General features: G+C 39.6%; 1 protein-coding gene across 3 annotated transcripts in view; it reads left to right on the top strand.

Moving 5' to 3' along the window:
- The window catches only part of aff4.S (AF4/FMR2 family member 4 S homeolog), an 85,272-nt gene that overhangs the window by 31,511 nt on the left and 35,011 nt on the right, over nucleotides 1–18,750 (top strand). For all 3 annotated transcript variants that reach the window (XM_041588739.1, XM_041588738.1, XM_041588740.1), the window contains 2 exons: nucleotides 4,227–4,994; nucleotides 15,013–15,057. In XM_041588739.1, the coding sequence (XP_041444673.1) occupies nucleotides 4,266–4,994; nucleotides 15,013–15,057 (774 nt within the window). In that variant the 5' untranslated portion in view covers nucleotides 4,227–4,265. The remainder of the gene's footprint in view (nucleotides 1–4,226; nucleotides 4,995–15,012; nucleotides 15,058–18,750) is intronic.

Below are 18,750 nucleotides of genomic sequence, written 5' to 3'. Positions count from 1 at the left end.
CTGATTAACTCAGAGTTAGAGAGCTGAAAAGCAGAAAGTAGTGTTCTGGCTATTATGTTACACATCCAGTCACTCCAGCCTTTATACATTACATTTTTTCCTAACTAACTATATTAGAAATATTTTTTATTTTGCACAGCCTATCTATTTACACAGTTTTTATTTTCACACTGAACTGTTCCTTTAAGTTAACTTTTAGTATGTTATAGAACGGCCAATTCTAAGTAACTTTTCAATTATTCTTCGTTATTTATTTGTTATGGTTATTTTAGTTATTTGCCTTTTTCTTCTGACACTTCCAGCTTTAAAATAGGGGTCACTGACCTCATCTTTAAAACAAATGCTCTATAAGGCTACAAAAGTCTTTATTGATACTTTTTATTACTCCTCTTTCTATCTAGGCCTCTCCTCTTCATATTCCAGTATCTTAATTAACCAATGCATGGTTGCTAGGGTAATTTGCAACTAGATTGATAAAATTGCAAACTGGAGAGCTGCTGAATAAAAAAAACTAAACTCAAAAACCACAAATAATAAAAAATTAAAACCAATTTCAGATTGTCTCAGAATATCCCTCTCTACATCATACTAAAAGTTAACTCATAGGTGAACAACCCCTTTAAGGAAGTAGGTAAAAATGTTGTACATTGTTTTGTGCTTCTGTACCAGCCCAAGGCAACCATAGCCCTTTAGCATTAAAGATCTGTGTCTCCAAAGATGCCCCAGTAGCTTCCCATCTTCCTTTCTGCTGATTCACTGCACATGCTCTGTGCTGCTGTCACTTACTGAGCTTAGGGACCCACTCACAATATACAGTACACATAGAATAGAAATGTCACAATATAAGGCTGATTAGTAATTTAATACAGATAATTACTACATGGCAGCACAGAAACCAGTGCAATTAGCATCAGAATTTAATAATCAGCCCTGTAGCATCAGCTTATATTACAGGGGAAGCTCATTTTCTGCTGGTTAATTAGTGACGAGCCCTAAGCTTAGCTTCTCAACAGCTGCTCAGAGCCCACTGAGCATGTGAGTGTCACAGACACTTTCCAAGATGGTGACCCCCTGTGACAAGTTTGAAGTCCTGGATCATTGCTGCTATTGACAAGCTGAAACTTTAGGCTGGTGCAATAAGTTCACTATATAAAAATAGGGCATCTTTAGCCACATTCATTTTTAGGGTTTCGTTCTCCTTTTACTCTGCTGTCTCAGCTGGTATGGGGGAACTTAAAAGGGCAGGCACTGATTTTTTTTAAAGAGTATACTGGGTGGGGGGAATCTGTAAGGAACATAAGGTAGGGGGCTCACTCCTAATATGACATTATGGGAAACTGTATTCTGGATAATGGGTTTGCACATAATACCCAGTAATCGTAACAGAATTTGGCCAGAAAACATGTGTTTTTCATTGAAACAAATGATAGACTACATGCCTTGGTTTGGCTGCTTGCCTACCAGCTGAAGATCACCAGTAGAGATTACACCAAAATCAAGATTTACTAATGAAGGTGCTAAACTGCACCTGTATAGTTGCCTATAAAAAAAGTTTTATTTTTAAACTTGCAGTACATTGGAAAAAATGTTTGGTTGCTACTGATGGGTGTAACTTATGTTGCACCTATGTTAGTATAATATTTCTCACTTGTGCAATGAACCCTAATTCGCAGAAGGTTTTGTTGCAGCTGGTGCAAAATCAGCATTAGTCTTTGCTTTACTAGAACTGGTCTACAGAATTTGCAATGATGCAGAAACTGAACAATGGTAGACACGTGCAGCACCCACTGAAACTGTGCAGCACTTCAGTCTGACTCATGGTGCCACAGAACCTGTTCAACGGGTAGAACTTGCAGTGCTCAGGCACAAGCAACTATATAATGTCTATTTCACACATTATTACATGCACATTCTCAGAAACCGTCTAGTTGTTTAAAATTCATTGTTTCACTGCCAGTGTGTTGTATGCTAAACTTCTTTCCTCATCAGATAAATCTCTGTACCCACTCACTCCAATTACCTCTCCCTATATGCTGGTTATGCAAAGATCACTGCATGTGTTTATTCAGTTTGTTCAAGTGGAGACACCCTATAGTTACATTCTGGCTCCAGGCATTGCTATAGATTTGTGTGGTTGTTAAATTGGTCCTTATGCTTCTTATTTTGGGACACCAAGAACCCCTGGAAATATTTCCTCCTTTAAAGGGGTGGTTCACCTTCAAACAACTGGTTGTTTTCCGGATAGATTAACAGAAATAATGACTTTTTCCAATTACTTTCTATTTTCTATGTGTCACAGTTTTTCTAATATTGAAGTGTAAAGTGTCTTTTTTCTTCTTCTAAAGCAGCTCTGGTAGGGGGGGTCGTCGACCCTGTAAACTGTTCTAAATTGATACATTTAGTTGATGCATTCCTTATCTTTGTCCCTGCTGAGCAGAAACCCTGAATTTCATTGCAGGCAGCAGTTAGAATTGATACAAGAGTTGCTAATACTCCAGAGATGCTGCTAAGAAATGTATCAACTAAATGTTGCAAAATTGTAATTGTTTAGTTGCTGCGCCTGAATTTCTGAGCTGCCAGACTGAAACATTAGAGACAGGGACATTCAATTTTAAACTTAAATTTTGGAAAAACAGTAAAAAATAAATAATGGAAAGTAATTGAAAAAAATCTTTATTTCTAGGGAAGAATCTGAAAACAACTGAACTAAAAAAAGTGTTTGGAAAGTGAACAACCCCTTTAATAAAAGTACAGTAGAACCCATATTTTAAGTTTTTCAGCGGACCAGAAAAAAATGATGTAAAATTCATGAAAATGTAAAATCAGAAATGTATTATGCATAATATATAGGTGGTACCACAAAACAACAATGTAAAATCAAGGAAAACTTAAAATCAGAGGAAGTAAAATGTAAGTTTCACTGTACGCATAAAAGAGGTGGTTCACCTTAAAGGGATCCTGTTATCGGAAAACATGTTTTTTTCAAACGCATCAGTTAATAGTGCTACTCCAGCAGAATTCTGCACTGAAATCCATTTCTAAAGAGCAAACAGATTTTTTTATATTCAATTTTGAAATCTGACATGGGCTAGACATTTTGTCAATTTCCCAGCTGCCCCTGGTCATGTGACTTGTGCCTGCACTTTAGGAGAGAAATGCTTTCTGGCAGCCTGCTGTTTTTCCTTCTCAATATAACTGAATGTGTCTCAGTGGGACATGGGTTTTTACTATTGAGTGTTGTTCTTAGAGCTACCAGGCAGCTGTTATCTTGTGTTAGGGAGCTGTTATCTGGTTACCTTCCCATTGTTCTTTTGTTTGGCTGCTGGGGAGGGAAAGGGAGGGGGTGATATCACTCCAACTTGCAGTACTGCAGTAAAGAGTGATTGAAGTTTATCAGAGCACAAGTCACGTGACTTGGGGCAGCTGGAAAATTGACAATATGTCTAGCCCCATGTCAGATTTCAAAATTGAATATAAAAAAAATCTGTTTGCTCTTTTGAGAAATGGATTTCAGCACAAAATTCTGCTGGAGCAGCACTATTAACCGATTCATTTTGAAAAAAAAGTTTTTTCCCATGACAGTATCCCTTTAAAGACAACTTTTAGTATCTTATAGAATGACCAATTCTGAGCAACTTTTCAGTTAGTCTTTATTTTTTTTTAAATAGTTTTTTCATTTTTTGCCTTTTTCCAGCTTTCAAATAAAATGCACTGTAAGGTTTTTTGGTGTCCAAATTCACACGTTCAAATTTTAATCCCCCAATTTGAATGTGAATTTGAATGTGTGCTTTATCACACCTCAAACATGGAAACAGTTCTAATTCGAATGTTCGCCTCCTAAAAGCTGCCAAGTTCATTTGCAAGTCAATGGAAGAGGTCTGTTGAACCGTTTGAATATGTTAATTGCCTTTCTGACAATCGAGGTTTTTTTCTGGAGGGAAATCTATTCGAATTTGATTCGACTTTTCAGGCTGGAACTATTTGATTGAATATTAGACATTAGAATTCGACTCGCATTCGGGTTGTGAGTATATTCAATTTATTAGCGTAAAAACAAATTCACATAAATTTGAAATTTGATCTTTTGATAAATCTACCCAATAATGTCAAAGATTACAACGATTACCACCTCGGTATTATTTTGCTATTCAAATGCTGTTGTTATTGATCAAAACGATTATGCATTTCTTAATAGTAAATGGGGTTCATGTTGTTGTTCCTCCTAGACCAGCAAGGAAGACAAACTATCAAATCGTATACAGAGTATGCTGGGAAACTATGATGAGATGAATGAGATGAATGAAAGGGTAAATGACCGTTCTTTGCCAAAGCTAGTTGGGATTCCCAAGTCAGCAGTTCCACCAACAGCACCAGATGATAAAACTGGACAGGGGTACTTTGGAGATCAGAGGCACAGTAGCTCTCACCAGAGCGGTAAATGGACTCCGGTTGGCTCTGCACCCAGCACTTCTTCACAGAGCCAGAAACGTTCCTCATCTAGTTCAGGTGGGCACAGTAGGAGCAGCAACAGTAGCAGCCAGAGACATAACAAAGATTCCTACAGTAGCAGTCGTAAAAAAGGGCAACATAGCTCAGAACACTCCAAATCTCGCTCAATTAGCCCTGGCAAGCAGTCTGCATTAAACTCTAGCCACTCTCGTTCCCATGGGAGTGATCATCACAGCAAGGAGCGTCCACACTCAAAGTCACCAAGGGACCCTGATGCTAACTGGGACTCTCCATCTCTGGCACCTTCATTCTCTAGTGGGCAACACTCCAGCCAAGCATTTCCTCCATCTCTGATGTCTAAGTCTAATTCAATGCTGCAAAAACCTACAGCTTATGTCCGGCCTATGGATGGGCTAGAATCTATGGAGCCAAAGCTTTCCTCTGAACACTACAGTAGCCAGTCGCATGGCAATAGCATGAGTGAACTAAAATCTAACAGCAAAGCACATCTGACCAAGCTGAAGATACCTTCACAACCAGTGGATGTAAGTAAACTCTGAGTTCCTTTTCTCCTATTTATTTATCTATTTGATTGCAGTTTCTCAGGGTCAGCATGGTCTGAAAGCTCTTATTGAATTGTTTGGCTAATCTGTTTCACCACCATCCATTGCAAAAGCGAATTAGCTGGGATCACACCGGTATATCTCCACCTTTGTGTGCATCATGTGGAAAGCTACCCCGGAAAGTATATAGTCCAATACCACCCAAATGAAGCACGGAGCACACAAAAGGAGAAAATGAAATGCAGATTAAAAGTCCAATGTTTTATTCATCCAGGTACTGAATCACCAAAGCATCAAAGAATGTTTGCTTTATGCGTTTGGTGACTATCCAGTCGTGCTTTTGAGAAAGTGGCTGGATAGCCATGAAACGCGTCAAGCTCGTTCAATGTTTTATTCAGGGGTGTAGCTATAGAGGAAGCAGACCCTGCGGCTGCAGGGGGGCCCAGGATGTATAGGGGCCCCATGAGGCCCTAATTCATATACAATTTCAATAAATATTGGAGAAACAAGTCAACCTCTAAACATTTTGAGGGCCTGAAAAATAATTTGCTTTGGGGCCCAGTAATATCTAGTTACGCCACTGGTTTTATTCATTCATTAAAGGAGAACCAAACCCCTGCTAATAAAAACCCCTACCCTACATAGAACCCCCCATCTGCCTCGGTGGTACCTTTGGTAAATGCCCCTAACTTTACTTACCCCGCAGTGCAGGGCATCAGAGTTCATTGGTGCCATCTTCTTTTCTTCGGGTCTTCTGGCGCTTCGGCAATTTGTGACTTACGTTGCATGTGCAGTTGTCGTGAAATAGAAGATTGCTCTTCCCGAAGATTACCAAAGAGAAGAAGATGGCACCCGTGAACTCCGATGCCCTGAATCTGCACCGGGGGCTAAGTAAAGATTTAAGGGCATTTACCAAAGGTACCATCTAGGCTGGGGGGGGGGAGCAGGGAGTGGGGTCTATGTAGGGTAGGGGTATTTATTAGCAAGGGTTTGGTTTTCCTTCAAAATCAGCACTAAATCACCTAAGCAGCAAAGAACCGTCAGCTTGACGTGTTTCATGGCTATCCAGCCGTGCTTTTGAGAGAGTGGCTGCATAGCCACAAAACGCGTCAAGCTGACGGTTCTTTGATGCTCAGGTGATTCAGTGCCGATTTTAATGGATGAATAAAACATTGAACTTTTAAACTGCATTTCAATTTCTCTTGTAGTGGTGCTTCATTGGAAGTTTCACCACCACGGCCAATAACCACAGTGGAAATCTGTGATATAACCTTTATTGTACACCACAGTTTGTTTTGGTTTTACAGACCAACAATTTGCAGCAAGACGTCTATTAGATTTGTTTGCTGGGGGTTTTTTCCCACCCCTCTTTCTGAAAACATGGAAATTAAAGGTGCCTTTATGCATAAGGTCATTTTCAGGTATTATTGAAGTAGCTTGATCTGCTATAACTCTTAGTGAGTTAATGTGTTATTACCTGCTTCCTGTGCTGTAAGGTCTGTGGTACTTTAACTCCACATTCAGGTATGGGATCTGTTATCCGGAAACCCATTATCCAGAATGCTCTGAATTGCGGAAATGACTCTCCCATAGACTCCATTTTATCCAAATTTTTTAAAATTATTTCCCTTTTCTATGTAATAATAAAACATATCCCAACTAAGATATAATTAATCCTTATTGGAAGCAAAACCAGCCTATTGGGTTTATTTAATGTTTACATGATTTTCTATTAGACTTAAGGTATGAAGATCCAAATTACGGAAAGATTCATTATCCGGAAAACCCCAGGTCCTGAGCATTCTGGATAATAGGTCCAATACCTGTACTATTGGCTGAGTTCAACCTCAGTTACTGGATATTGTTGATTGACTTCGAACAGAAACCAAATCACAAGATAGGCGTAGATATATCATTTGAGATGCTTGCTTGCATTCAGGAATTAATTTGTATTTCATTCAGGGAAATGGTTTATAAAATGAACACGCTGCTTTATAAGTTTGCACAGGGAAGATTTAGCTGTCCTTTAAGGTAACATTTGTGACTGATGACTCTATTAAAGCAGTTAATGAAGTTTACGTTACGGGCAGAGACACGAGCTCAGATTCGGGGAGATTAGTCGCCCAGCGACAAATCTCCTCTTCTTTGGGGGCGACTAATCTCCCCGAACTGCCTCCCGCCGGCTAGAATCTAAATCACCGGCTGGATGGCAATCTGTGTGCTTCTTTTTCCGAAGTTGCCTCACGAGGAAACTTCGGGCGACTTCAGAAAACAAATCGCTCCGAGCGCCATTCTGCCAGCAATTTACATTCTAGCCGGCGGGATGCAGTTCAGGGCGATTATTCGCCCGAAGAAGAAGAGATTTGTAGCTGGACGACTAATCTTCCCCAGTCTGAGTGTGTCTCTGCCCTAAAAAACCCATGTAGCCCACTTAAGCCATTTACCTCAATTTTCTTTGGTATTTTTTAGCGCTGCCTCTAGCTTTATTTATAAGGTTTTCTAACATACATTGGTGGTTAATCTCCAAGCTCCACTGTGCAGGAGCAGAAGGTAAAGGTGATAACATCATGTGTGTATATTTAGGGGCCGATTCACTAACTTCGAGTGAAGGATTCGAAGTAAAAAAACTTCGAATTTTTGTGCTCCTCGACTATCGAATTGGCGTAAATTCGCCTGAGTAGAATGATTCGAATAGATCGAGCTCAAAAACGCTGAGACTATTCGCCCATTCGATAGTCGAAGTACTGTCTCTTTTAAAAATACTTCGACTGCCTACTTCGCCACCTAAAACCTACCGAATTGCTTTAAAAGCCTATGGGAAAGTCCCATAGGCTTGTTTTCCAAGTTTTTGATCGAATAAAAAGGCATTCGATCGAATGAAAATCATTCGAGCGAATATTCGATCGAGCACCTATTCGCCTGGCGAATATTCGCCAATTCGACTATTCGCCAGCGCGTAAATTCGCCGGAATTGCAGATTCGATTCTATTACCCAGTCGAATTTCGAGGGATTCAACCCCTCGAAATTCGACCCTTGATGAATTTGCCCCTAAATGTTCTAGTCTTTTAATATGTGAGTAACTTGCACATTGGCATTTGGTTACAAAAGGGTGAAGCAGACCCTCGCTGGTGCCCCAGCTACAGTCCTTGGAATACCAGTGTGATGTCTGCTGCTGTTCTTCATGTCTGATTTGTGTATATTTCAAACAAGCTCTATCCGACCATTGGATGAATTATTGTTGTGTATAATCAAATCCTACCCATACTGTCTTACACCTAATCCATTTAGAGGGCTGGTTCACCTTCAAACACTTTTTTCAGTTCAGTTAGTTTTAGATAATCACCAGAAATAGACATTTTCCAATTACTTTCTATTTTCTATTTGTGATCCTTTTTCTAATATTGAAGTGTAAATGTTTCACCTTCTAAAGCAGCTCTGGAAGGTGTGTGGTCGCCGACTCTGATACATTTAGTTGATACATTTCTTATCTTTGTCCCTGTTGAGCAGAATCCCTGAGTTTCATTACAGGCAGCTGTTGATACAATAGTTGCTAATACTCCACAGATATTGCTGAGAAATGTATCAACGAATTGTATCAAGTGAATGTAGCAAATTGTAACAATTTAGAATGTGTCAGATCACTGAACTGTCAGACTGAAACACCAGAGATGGGAACATTAAACTTCAGTTTTGGGAAAACTGTAAAAATAAAAGATGGTAAGCAATTGAAAAAAGTAATTGTTATGGTGAACAATCTGAAAACATGTAAAAATAAAAACTTGGTAAATAGATAGGATGTGCAAAATAAAAAATAATTCTAATGTAGTTAGTTAGCCTTAAAGGAATTGTTCAGTATACAAATAAAAACTGGCTAAATAGATAGGCTGTGCAAAATAAAACATGTTTCTAATATAGTTAGTAAGCCAAAAATGTAATGTATAAAGGCTGGAGTGTCTGGGTTTGCAACATAATAGCCAGAACACTACTTCCTGCTTTTCAGCTCTCTTGGTTTACACTGACTGGTTACCCTGGTTACCAGGCAGTAACCAATCAGAGACTTGAGGGGAGGAGGCACATGGGTCATATCTGTTGCTTTGGAATCTAAGCTGAATGCTGAGGATCAATTGCAAACTCGCTGAACAGAAATGTACCATGTGACCCCCCCCCTTCAAGTCGCTGACTAGCTCAGAGTTATAGAGCTGAAAAGCAGGAAGTAGTGTTATATTAGACATCCAGTCACTCCAGCCTTTATACATTACTAACTATATTAGAAACATTTTTTTATTTTGCACAGCCTATCTATGTACACACTTTTTATTTTCACACTGAACTGTTCATTTAAACGTAATGTATAAAGGCTGGAGTGACTGGATGTCTAACATAATAGCCAGAACACTACTTCCTGCTTTGCAGCTCTCTTGGTTACCAGCCAGTAACCAATCAGAGACATGAGGGGGGGGCAGATAGGTCATAACTGTTTCTTTTGAATCTGAGCTGAATGAGGAGGATCAATTGCAAACTCACTGAACAGTTATGGCCCCCCTTAAAGTCACTGACTAACTCAGAGTGAAGGTGGCCATAGATGCACGGATAATATTGTATGAAACAAATTTTTGTACGATATTCGGTGGGTGTATGGTGGGAAAAGAGCCGACCGATATCGGCAGAAGACTTGGATATCGGTTGGCTCGATGTGTAGGGCTGGACAGAAAATTTTGATTGGGTGCCTTTGAAGGCCCCCAAACATCAGCCATTGTTAGTGCTGAATCGTCAGATACAGGTAAAATTATATTGTTTCTCCCTGTATATCTGACAATTCAGCTCTACACGTGTGTATTAACATCTTATAAACATCTTTTCCAAAAAAGATTGTAATAGTTATGTCTATGGCCACCTTTAGAGAGCTGAAAAGCAGGAAGTAGTGTTCTGCCCATTATGTTAGACATCCAGTCACTCCAGTCTTTATACATTACATCTATTTACCCAGTTTTTATTTTTACACTGAACTGTTCCTTGCCTTGCTGGTGCATAGACTAGGGATGCACCGAATCCAGGATTCGGTTCGGGATTCGGCCAGGATTCGGCCTTTTTCAGCAGGATTCGGATTCGGCCGAATCCTTCTGCCTGGCCGAACCGAATCTGAATCCTAATTTGCATATGCAAATTAGGGACGGGGAGGGAAATTGCGTGACTTTTTGTCACAAAACAAGGAAGTAAAAAATGTTTTCCCCTTCCCACCCCTAATTTGCATATGCAAATTAGGGTTCGGATTCGGTTCGGTATTCGGCCGAATCTTTCGCGAAGGATTCGGGGGTTCGGCCGAATCCAAAATAGTGGATTCGGTGCATCCCTAGCATAGACTAAAATGTATAGAGTTGGCTCTATTTTTCCAGCTGATGATGGGTACTGATAGTATGGAGCTAGAAGAAGTATATTAAAGCTGATAAATTAAATACAAAATTCTGCATTCTAGAACTCTTCCCATCCAAGTGAGTGACCATGCATTTACCTGGTAGCACTGCAGTTTTTTTTTGCAATTCATTTGCACCAAATCACCTGGCCCAATTGGAGTAAAGTCAAATCTTTACATCCTTGATAAGGAATTGCAGCGATTTATGTACGGTATGTCATTTGAATTGCATCTGCCAGATTCACAAGTCCTAAATGCCTTCCAAGTGTGTAATGTGGACAAAGCTTAATATTAGGGATGCACTAAATTCACTATTCGGGATTCGGCCGAATCCCCGAATCCTTTGTGAAAGACTCTGCCGAATACCGAACTGAATCCTAATTTGCATGTGCAAATTAGAGTCAGGAAAGGAAAAAGTGGGAAAATAATGTTTTACTTTCTTGTTTTGAGATGAAAAGCCACGTGATTTTCCTTTCCATGCCTAATTTACATATGCAAATTAGGGTTTCAGATTCAGTTCGGGCACATACAAGGATTCGGCCGAATCCGTATCCTGCTGAAAAAGACCGAATCCTGGCTGGATCCCGAACCGAATCCTGGATTCGGTGCATCTCTACTTAATATGACTGCTGGTACATAGCTAGGCCTCACCACATTCTGCTTTGTCTCACACTGCTCAGTCTCCTGGCTGTACAGTGCATGTGAATGGAACACCCTGTTCTTTCCTACAGTCCTCATTTATAATTTGGCGTGTTTTGTGTACCTTTTGAACTTTGATCTTCCTGAAGCTTTAGCTGCAGCAGCTTTATTAAAATGCACAATTGCTTAGGAAGGTTGGTCACACACTTTCAGATAGATCAGTTTCCTTTGAAGGGGAGCTGTAAAGAAAACAGAACTCTATTTAAAACTGCATATCAGGGAATCAAGAAACTCTAAATATCAGTTTATCTTAAAGGAACAGTAACACCAAAAAAATTAGTGTTTTAAAGTAATGAAAATATAATGTACTGTTGCCCTGCACTAGTAAAACTGGGGAAACTCTACTATAGTTTATATAAACAAGCTGCTGTGTAGAAATGGCCATTCAAAACTGAAAACGGAGAAAAGGCACAGTATACACAGCCGATAACTAGGGATGCACCAAATCCAGGATTCGGTTCGGCCAGGATTCGGGCTTTTTCAGCAGGATTCGGATTCGGCCGAATCCTTCTGCACGGCCGAACCCAATCCGAATATGGGGAGGGAAATCACGTGTCTTTTTGTCACACAAAAAAGGAAGTAAAAAAATGTCCCCCTTCCCACCCCTAATTTGCATATGCAAATTCGGGTTGGTAATTGGCCGAATCTTTTGCAGAGGATTTGGCCGAATAGTGGATTCGGTGCATCCCTACAGATACCATACGCTTTGTAGTATACAATGGGTTTCTACATAGCTTATCTATCTACTATGTGTCTTGTGCTTGAATGGCTGCCCCATGGCTACACAGCAGCTTGTTTATATAAACTATAGTAGTCTTTCTTAAGCAAATACACCAGTTTCAGCAGTACAGGGCAACAGTACATAATTTATTCGTTACTTAAAGGAAAACTAAATCCTAAAGTTAAAGAATTCCTCCCCCGACCCTAAATAGACCCCCCCCCGTCTAGCTGCTACCCCGTGCAAATGTCCCTAACTCTTTACTTACCCCTCCATGTAGATTCTGTCCAGCGGAGTTCACAGGAGCCATCTTCTGTCGCTTCGGTAATCTTCGGAATGAGACTGGAGCTTCAGCAGTTTTTGTGAGTTTCAGCGCATGCGCAGTTGTCGGCAAACAAAAAATTGCTCCAAATGTGCATGTGGCGCTACGCCAACATCATTCCGAAGATTACCAAAGAGAAGAAGACGGCTGCCATGGACAGAATCCGCATGGAGGGGTAAGCTAAGAGTAAGGGATATTTGCCCTAGGTAGGAGGTAGGCGGGAAGTAGGGTTGCCTAGCCGGTAAAACACCTGCCGCAGCCGGTATTGCAAATTTATTGGCAATGTAGTTTCCGGTAATTTGTAATACCCCCAATTCGCTCAGTACTTACCATTTATTCCCCAGGCTTCTGGCCATTGTGTGTGTTGCTCTGCCCCTTTTGCATCACTGTGCATGACTCTGCCCCCTTTTGCATCACAGGCCGCCCCCTTTTGTTCCCACCCCTCCACCGGCCAGTAAAATTTTTTAGAAAAGTTGGCAACCCTAGCTGGGTCTATGTAGGGTAGGGGGTAGGGGTTTTTTTTTTTTTGGTTTTTTTTTAACTTTTGGGTTGAATTCTCCTTTAAAAAAACGTTGTTTTGATGTTACTGTTCCTTTAAAAGAGGGACAATCTCTTTTTGAATGAAAATGTAACACAGGAATATAATTTATGTGTTAAACATAAATAACATGTTTGAAAAAAAAAATGGGGGACAATCGGGATAACAAAAGAGTACTGAAAAGTCATAGGGAAAGCTGTGAAGGAAAGGGAAAGAGCCCTTTATTTAAAGGCCAAATAAGAGAATCAAGAACTACAACAAGAACAACAAGAAAACTATACTGGCTCTTTAATAAACCTTTCTTTTCCAGTAAGACAGCAGATATATGCATACAAATGTATGGCAGCATTTAAATAAGTATTTAATGTTATAAAGATACACAATGGAGAAATGTACTTTGGCTGTAGTATGGTCTAGTAACACAGTCTGACTCTCTATATAAAAACTCCTAACATTCAGAAGTGGCTTAGTGGGAACTTCCAAGCTTACTTATTAGTCACATTAAAACTAAAGTGCAGTGCCTTATCATGAGTGAATAAACCAGCAGATTGATTGCGGTCAGTATCACGTTTACAGGAAGGTTTTTTTTGAGAAGCTTATCAGTGACATGATATTTATCTATAGGGTAGGCCTACATGCATCCTGTGTAAAGCATTTGCAGCAACTTCTATGTAGGGTTGCCACTATAAAGTTATTAAAGTTTTGTGTTTTTTGTTTTTTTTTAAAATATATTTGTTTAGCTTGATGCAAGCAATGTAGGGCCTCTGAAAATCCAATGCAGCCATCTGAGTCCAAGTTACAAGGTGGTTATTGATCATTCTTATTATGATGCAGCTCTTTCCAGTCCAAATGAAGTTTATAAATTCAAGGGCATAGTTGTGATCAGATGTAGATCAAATGTAGATTTAACCTCACTCTGTGGATTATAACACTCATGGATCTTTAGGACAGAGTGTAGTTAAAGGACCAGTAACATCAATTGTTAGTATACAACAACAAAAAAACATTCCCTTTAAGGGAACACATTAGCCCCAGAATGAAAAAAAAAAAAGAGAATAGAGCTTTTCTGCGGCAGAGCAAACAGAACAATGGAGTTTAATTATATAAGTATTTAAAATGAATACCGTATATGCTTTGAAGTACATCATTATATGAAATCTAAATATGATTTGATAAGTGTGTTTTACAGCATTGCGCAAATAAGTGGTCCTATAAAAATAGAAATATAGAGCGAGAGAGCGAGCGATAGAGAGCGAGCGATAGAGAGAGCGAGCGATAGAGAGAGCGAGCGATAGAGAGAGCGAGCGATAGAGAGAGCGAGCGATAGAGAGCGAGCGATAGAGAGAGAGCGAGCGATAGAGAGAGAGAGAGCGAGCGATAGAGAGAGAGAGAGCGAGCGATAGAGAGCGAGCGATAGAGAGAGAGCGAGCGATAGAGAGAGAGCGAGCGATAGAGAGCGAGCGATAGAGAGAGCGAGCGATAGAGAGAGCGAGCGATAGAGAGAGAGAGAGAGCGCGAGAGAGAGAGCGCGAGAGAGATATACACAAATGAGCCTCATGGGGGGGGTAATTATAACATATTTGACCAAATATATAAAATCATGCCATTTTTGCTATGTGGCTGCTGCTGTGCTGTGTTAACCTGCCACGAGACCTGGGACAAAATTCACAAAAGAGATTTCAGCCCAAATGGTGAATTTAAAATGTTTGTTCACGCCAGAAACACCTTCAAAACCCCCTTTCTAGATCACTTTATTCCTATACATGTGTTTTTGCCTTTTTAATTCATCTTCGTGAATTGGATGCAGTGCGTAATATTGTGTAAAGTAGTGTTATTTGGGGGAATTTTCTGATTGAAGAGTGGAATTCATTTCCTGGAACTTGTGATTATTTCTGTTTCCTTTGTGGCAAGCAGCAGAAGCCATGTCGGTCTTTATCATACTTTTAGTCATGCTCTGTGTCAGAGCCACTGTCCTGCAGGCTAAAGGAGGATGAATTGACATTTAGGCTAGTGACACTTGGGGTGTTTTGTCTGCCGCTGCCACCCGTAGGAAAACACTGACTCCCCTGCTGATTTCAAATGAAGTCATTGACTTTGGTCACTGGGTGGTGCTTAACAAATCGTAACACCCAATAAATTGACTTTTTCTGTAACGGTTGTGTGAAAAAAATAAATGGTTTTATTGTATTTGTGGTGACCGTATCCCATTAAAGAAAAATAAATATGATCAACTCATTAGTGCTATGGACAGTTACTATAAATAATCCATGTTTCAATTTGTACTAATTATGTCTCTCAATTCTTTTCTTCAGGCCTCTGCATCCGGTGATGTGAGCTGTGTGGATGAGATCCTAAAAGTGAGTGTTACCTTACTCCTATCTGAATGGAATTTTTTATATTGTACAATCATTAGTACAGGTATGGGACCTGTTATCCAGAATGCTTGGGACCTGGGATTTTTCGGATAACTGATATTTCCGTGATCTGGATCTTCATACCTTAAGTCTTCTATAAAATCATGTAAACATTAAATAAACCCAATAGGCTGGTTTTGCTTCTTATAAGAATTCTTTATATCTTAGTTGGGGTCAAGTACAATGTACTGTTTTATTACAACAGAGAAAAAGGAAATACATTTTTGAAAATTGGAATTATTTGGAGTCTGAGAGGCGGCCTTTCCATAATTTGGGGGCTGTCTGGATAACTGATCCAATACCTATGTATGGTAGCTATTTAACGGAGATCTGTTACCTTTTTATATAGGAGGTTCTGTAAACGTTTTCCATTCTAAATACCAAAATGGTCTCTTCTCCAGCACACACACTTGAGCAACCCGGTATTATAACTTGTGAATGAAACGTCAGTCAGCCACTGCAGATGCCTTGATTTAGTCAGCTAACAGAGCTTAAAGGGGACCTATCATACAGACATAAAAAGCTGTATAATAAAAATCCTTTTTAAATTAAACATGAAATGTATTTATTTTTTTAAATTAAGAAAATCCATAAATTACAAATGTATTTAAAAATCATATGTTGCCTGTCCCGCCTCTATGCTTATTACTTTAATTGCTTTCATCTGACCCTGCACACGCAAGGTGAATTCCAACCCGAAAATGCTCACATTAGCGTTTTTGGACCATAAACCGATATATATATATATATATATATATTATAGCAAAGCCAATTGAAATGGCGGGGATGAATATCTGCTGGGCACTGGTTCTCTTTGTTGGTAAAATGCTGTCCCTGATCTGTTCTGCCATTAGTCTTATTAAACTGCCAGGACCCACTCCTAATTAGTTGGGAAATAAAGATGTTTGCTTTAAAGGGACAGTAATGCCAAAAAATTAAAGTGTTTTAAAGTAATTCAAATATAATGTACTAGTGACAATGTTATGTTTGCTTCAGAAAAACTACTATAGTTTATATAAAGAAGCTGTTGTGTAGCAATAGGGGCAGCCCCTGAAAGTAGAAAAAGTAGAAAATGTTCAGGCTTTTATGGTAGATAACATATAAGACCTGTATAATACAATAAGAGCATTTCTGTTATTTGCTATGTAACCTTTGCCTTTTCCCCATTTTTCTCCTTGAATGGCTGCCCCCATGGCTACACAGCAGCTTGTTTAATTAAACTACAGCAGTGTTTCTGAAGCAAACACACCAATGTTACCAGTGCAGGGCAGCAGTATATTATGTTTCAATTACTTTAAAGGAGAAGGAAAGGTTAATACTAAGTAAGTCTTATCAGAAAGGTCCATCTAAATATACCAGTAAACCCCAGTAGTGCTGCTCTGCGTCCCCTGTCAAAAGAAACACAGCATTTCTTTCCTTCTATTGTGTACACATGGGCTTCTGTATCAGACTTCCTGCCTTCAGCTTAAACCTCATTGCCCTGGGCGTGCGCATGCTCAATTTGCTCTTCCCCTCCCCCTCCCTTCTCTGCTGTAATCTGAGCCCAGAGCAGGGAGTGATGTCACACCACATTAATACTGCAGCTCCTATCCTAAACAGAGAGTTTCTAGAGCTGTTTATTCAGGTATGGTAAAACATTCTACAGAATAAATATAGCATTCTAGATTGCACTATTGCAGCTAATCTATTGGCAATAAAATGCCTCTGTAGCTTTCCTTCTCCTTTAAAGCACTTTTATTTTTTGGTGTTACTTCTTCTTTAGGGAACTTTGGCCTGAATCACATTTATCTGATAGGATTAATGCCAATGGCTGTCAGAGCAGAAAAATACACACACAGCTTTGCCTGCCCACTTTAGCAAGTGATCATAATCAGGTGAGGGAAAGGTTACTGAACCTCTGAACAATTATCATCATCCTGTTTGTCCACTGACATGGCCAGCTAAGAAACACTGGCCTGTTTGTTCAGCTGGTTGCCTGAATATACAAGCTACTCCCCCTATCCTAACTGGATTTGCTGTTGGACTATATGTGATTATCAGAGCAGAAGGTATTATACAGCATGTATTGTATTGTTTATATACATGCCAGCATGTTGTATGAGGATGTCGCCACACGTTCACATTGCAACACCCTTAAGTGTTCACGCTGTAGATTACTTCCTTTCTTACGCACATTGCCATCTTCCTGCAGTAAAATAAACTACAGTACAAGAATAAAGAAGTCTTGTGCCTATGAAAGAGTAAATGTTGTTTTGCCACCAGAATCTATTTTATTCTTATTTATTCTGCACTTATCAGCATCACATAATATGAGCAACTGAACTTGTTAATGGAAGAAGCCAAAGGGTTCCGTCTGTATATAGACCATTCTTTGGGCGCTCATGCTACACTGCTTTTATATGTAGGGGAAGTGATAAGGGTCTTTAAAGGGATACTGTCATGGGAATTTTTTTTCAAAACGTTAATAGTGCTGCTCCAGCAGAATTCTGCTCTGAAATCCGTTTCTCAAAAGAGCAAACGTTTTTTTTTATATTTAGTTTTGAAATCTGACATGTGCTAGACATATTGTCAGTTTCCCAGCTTCCCCCAGTCATGTGATGTGTGCTCTGATAAACGTCAGTCACTCTTTACTGCTGAACATCAAAGGTAGAAGGCGCACACTCCCTAATAAAAAATCAAAAACTACAAAAAGTAAGTATATGCGAGGTGCTAATCCTACAGGATACTACCATCTGTAGTTTCCAGAAAATCATGCATGAAAACAAAAAAATGAGGAAAGCACACTCTGTAAATAAATAAAAATGAATTTTATTACATGCTAGTTAACCCACATGGCAACAGCATGTCGCCCAAATGACATGCTGTTGCCATGTGGGTTAACTAGCATGTAATAAAATTTGTTTTTATTTATTTACAGAGTGTGCTTTCCTCATTTTTTTGTTTTCACTCTTTACTGCTGTACTGCAAGTTGGAGTGATATCACCCCCATCTTAACAACAGAACAATGGGAAGGTAACCAGCGGCTCCCTCACACAAGATAACAGCTGCCTGGTAGATCTAAGAGCAGCATACAGTAGAAAAATCCAGGTCCAACTGAGACACATTCATTTACATTAAGTAGGAGAAACAACAGCCTGCCAGAAAGCAGTTACATCCTTAAGTGCTGGCTCTTTCTGATAGCACATGACCAGGCAAAATGACCTGAGATGGCTGCGTACACACCAATATTACAACTAAAAAAAATACACTTGCTGGTTCAGGAATTAAAATGTACATGGTAGAGTGAATTATTTACAGTGTAATCAGTGTAATTTAGAAGTAAAAACTACATCATAAAAATCATGACAATCCCTTTAAAGCAATGAACATGGGTAGATTTAGGCTGCTGATTCAAACTGAGTCAGCAGATTATTTGGTCATGTATTGGCCTTATCAAGTAGAAACCTATGGGACAGGTTTAAAAATCCTTTTGGGGTGGGACCACATCCCCTTAATGATTTGGTGCTCTCTTAGTGGCCTACTATGATCCAATAATTTGGTGACCGTGCTGTATAAGTGGATCTTCATGTGAATGGCCAGCTTACTGTTCTACTGCTCTGTAGATGTGGTGCTATTTAGGCAACTCCTGATGTTCTG

This window comes from Xenopus laevis, chromosome 3S (assembly GCF_017654675.1).
Source record: "Xenopus laevis strain J_2021 chromosome 3S, Xenopus_laevis_v10.1, whole genome shotgun sequence".
Lineage (NCBI taxonomy): Eukaryota > Metazoa > Chordata > Amphibia > Anura > Pipidae > Xenopus > Xenopus laevis.
This window is presented reverse-complemented; position numbering and strand designations above follow the sequence as displayed.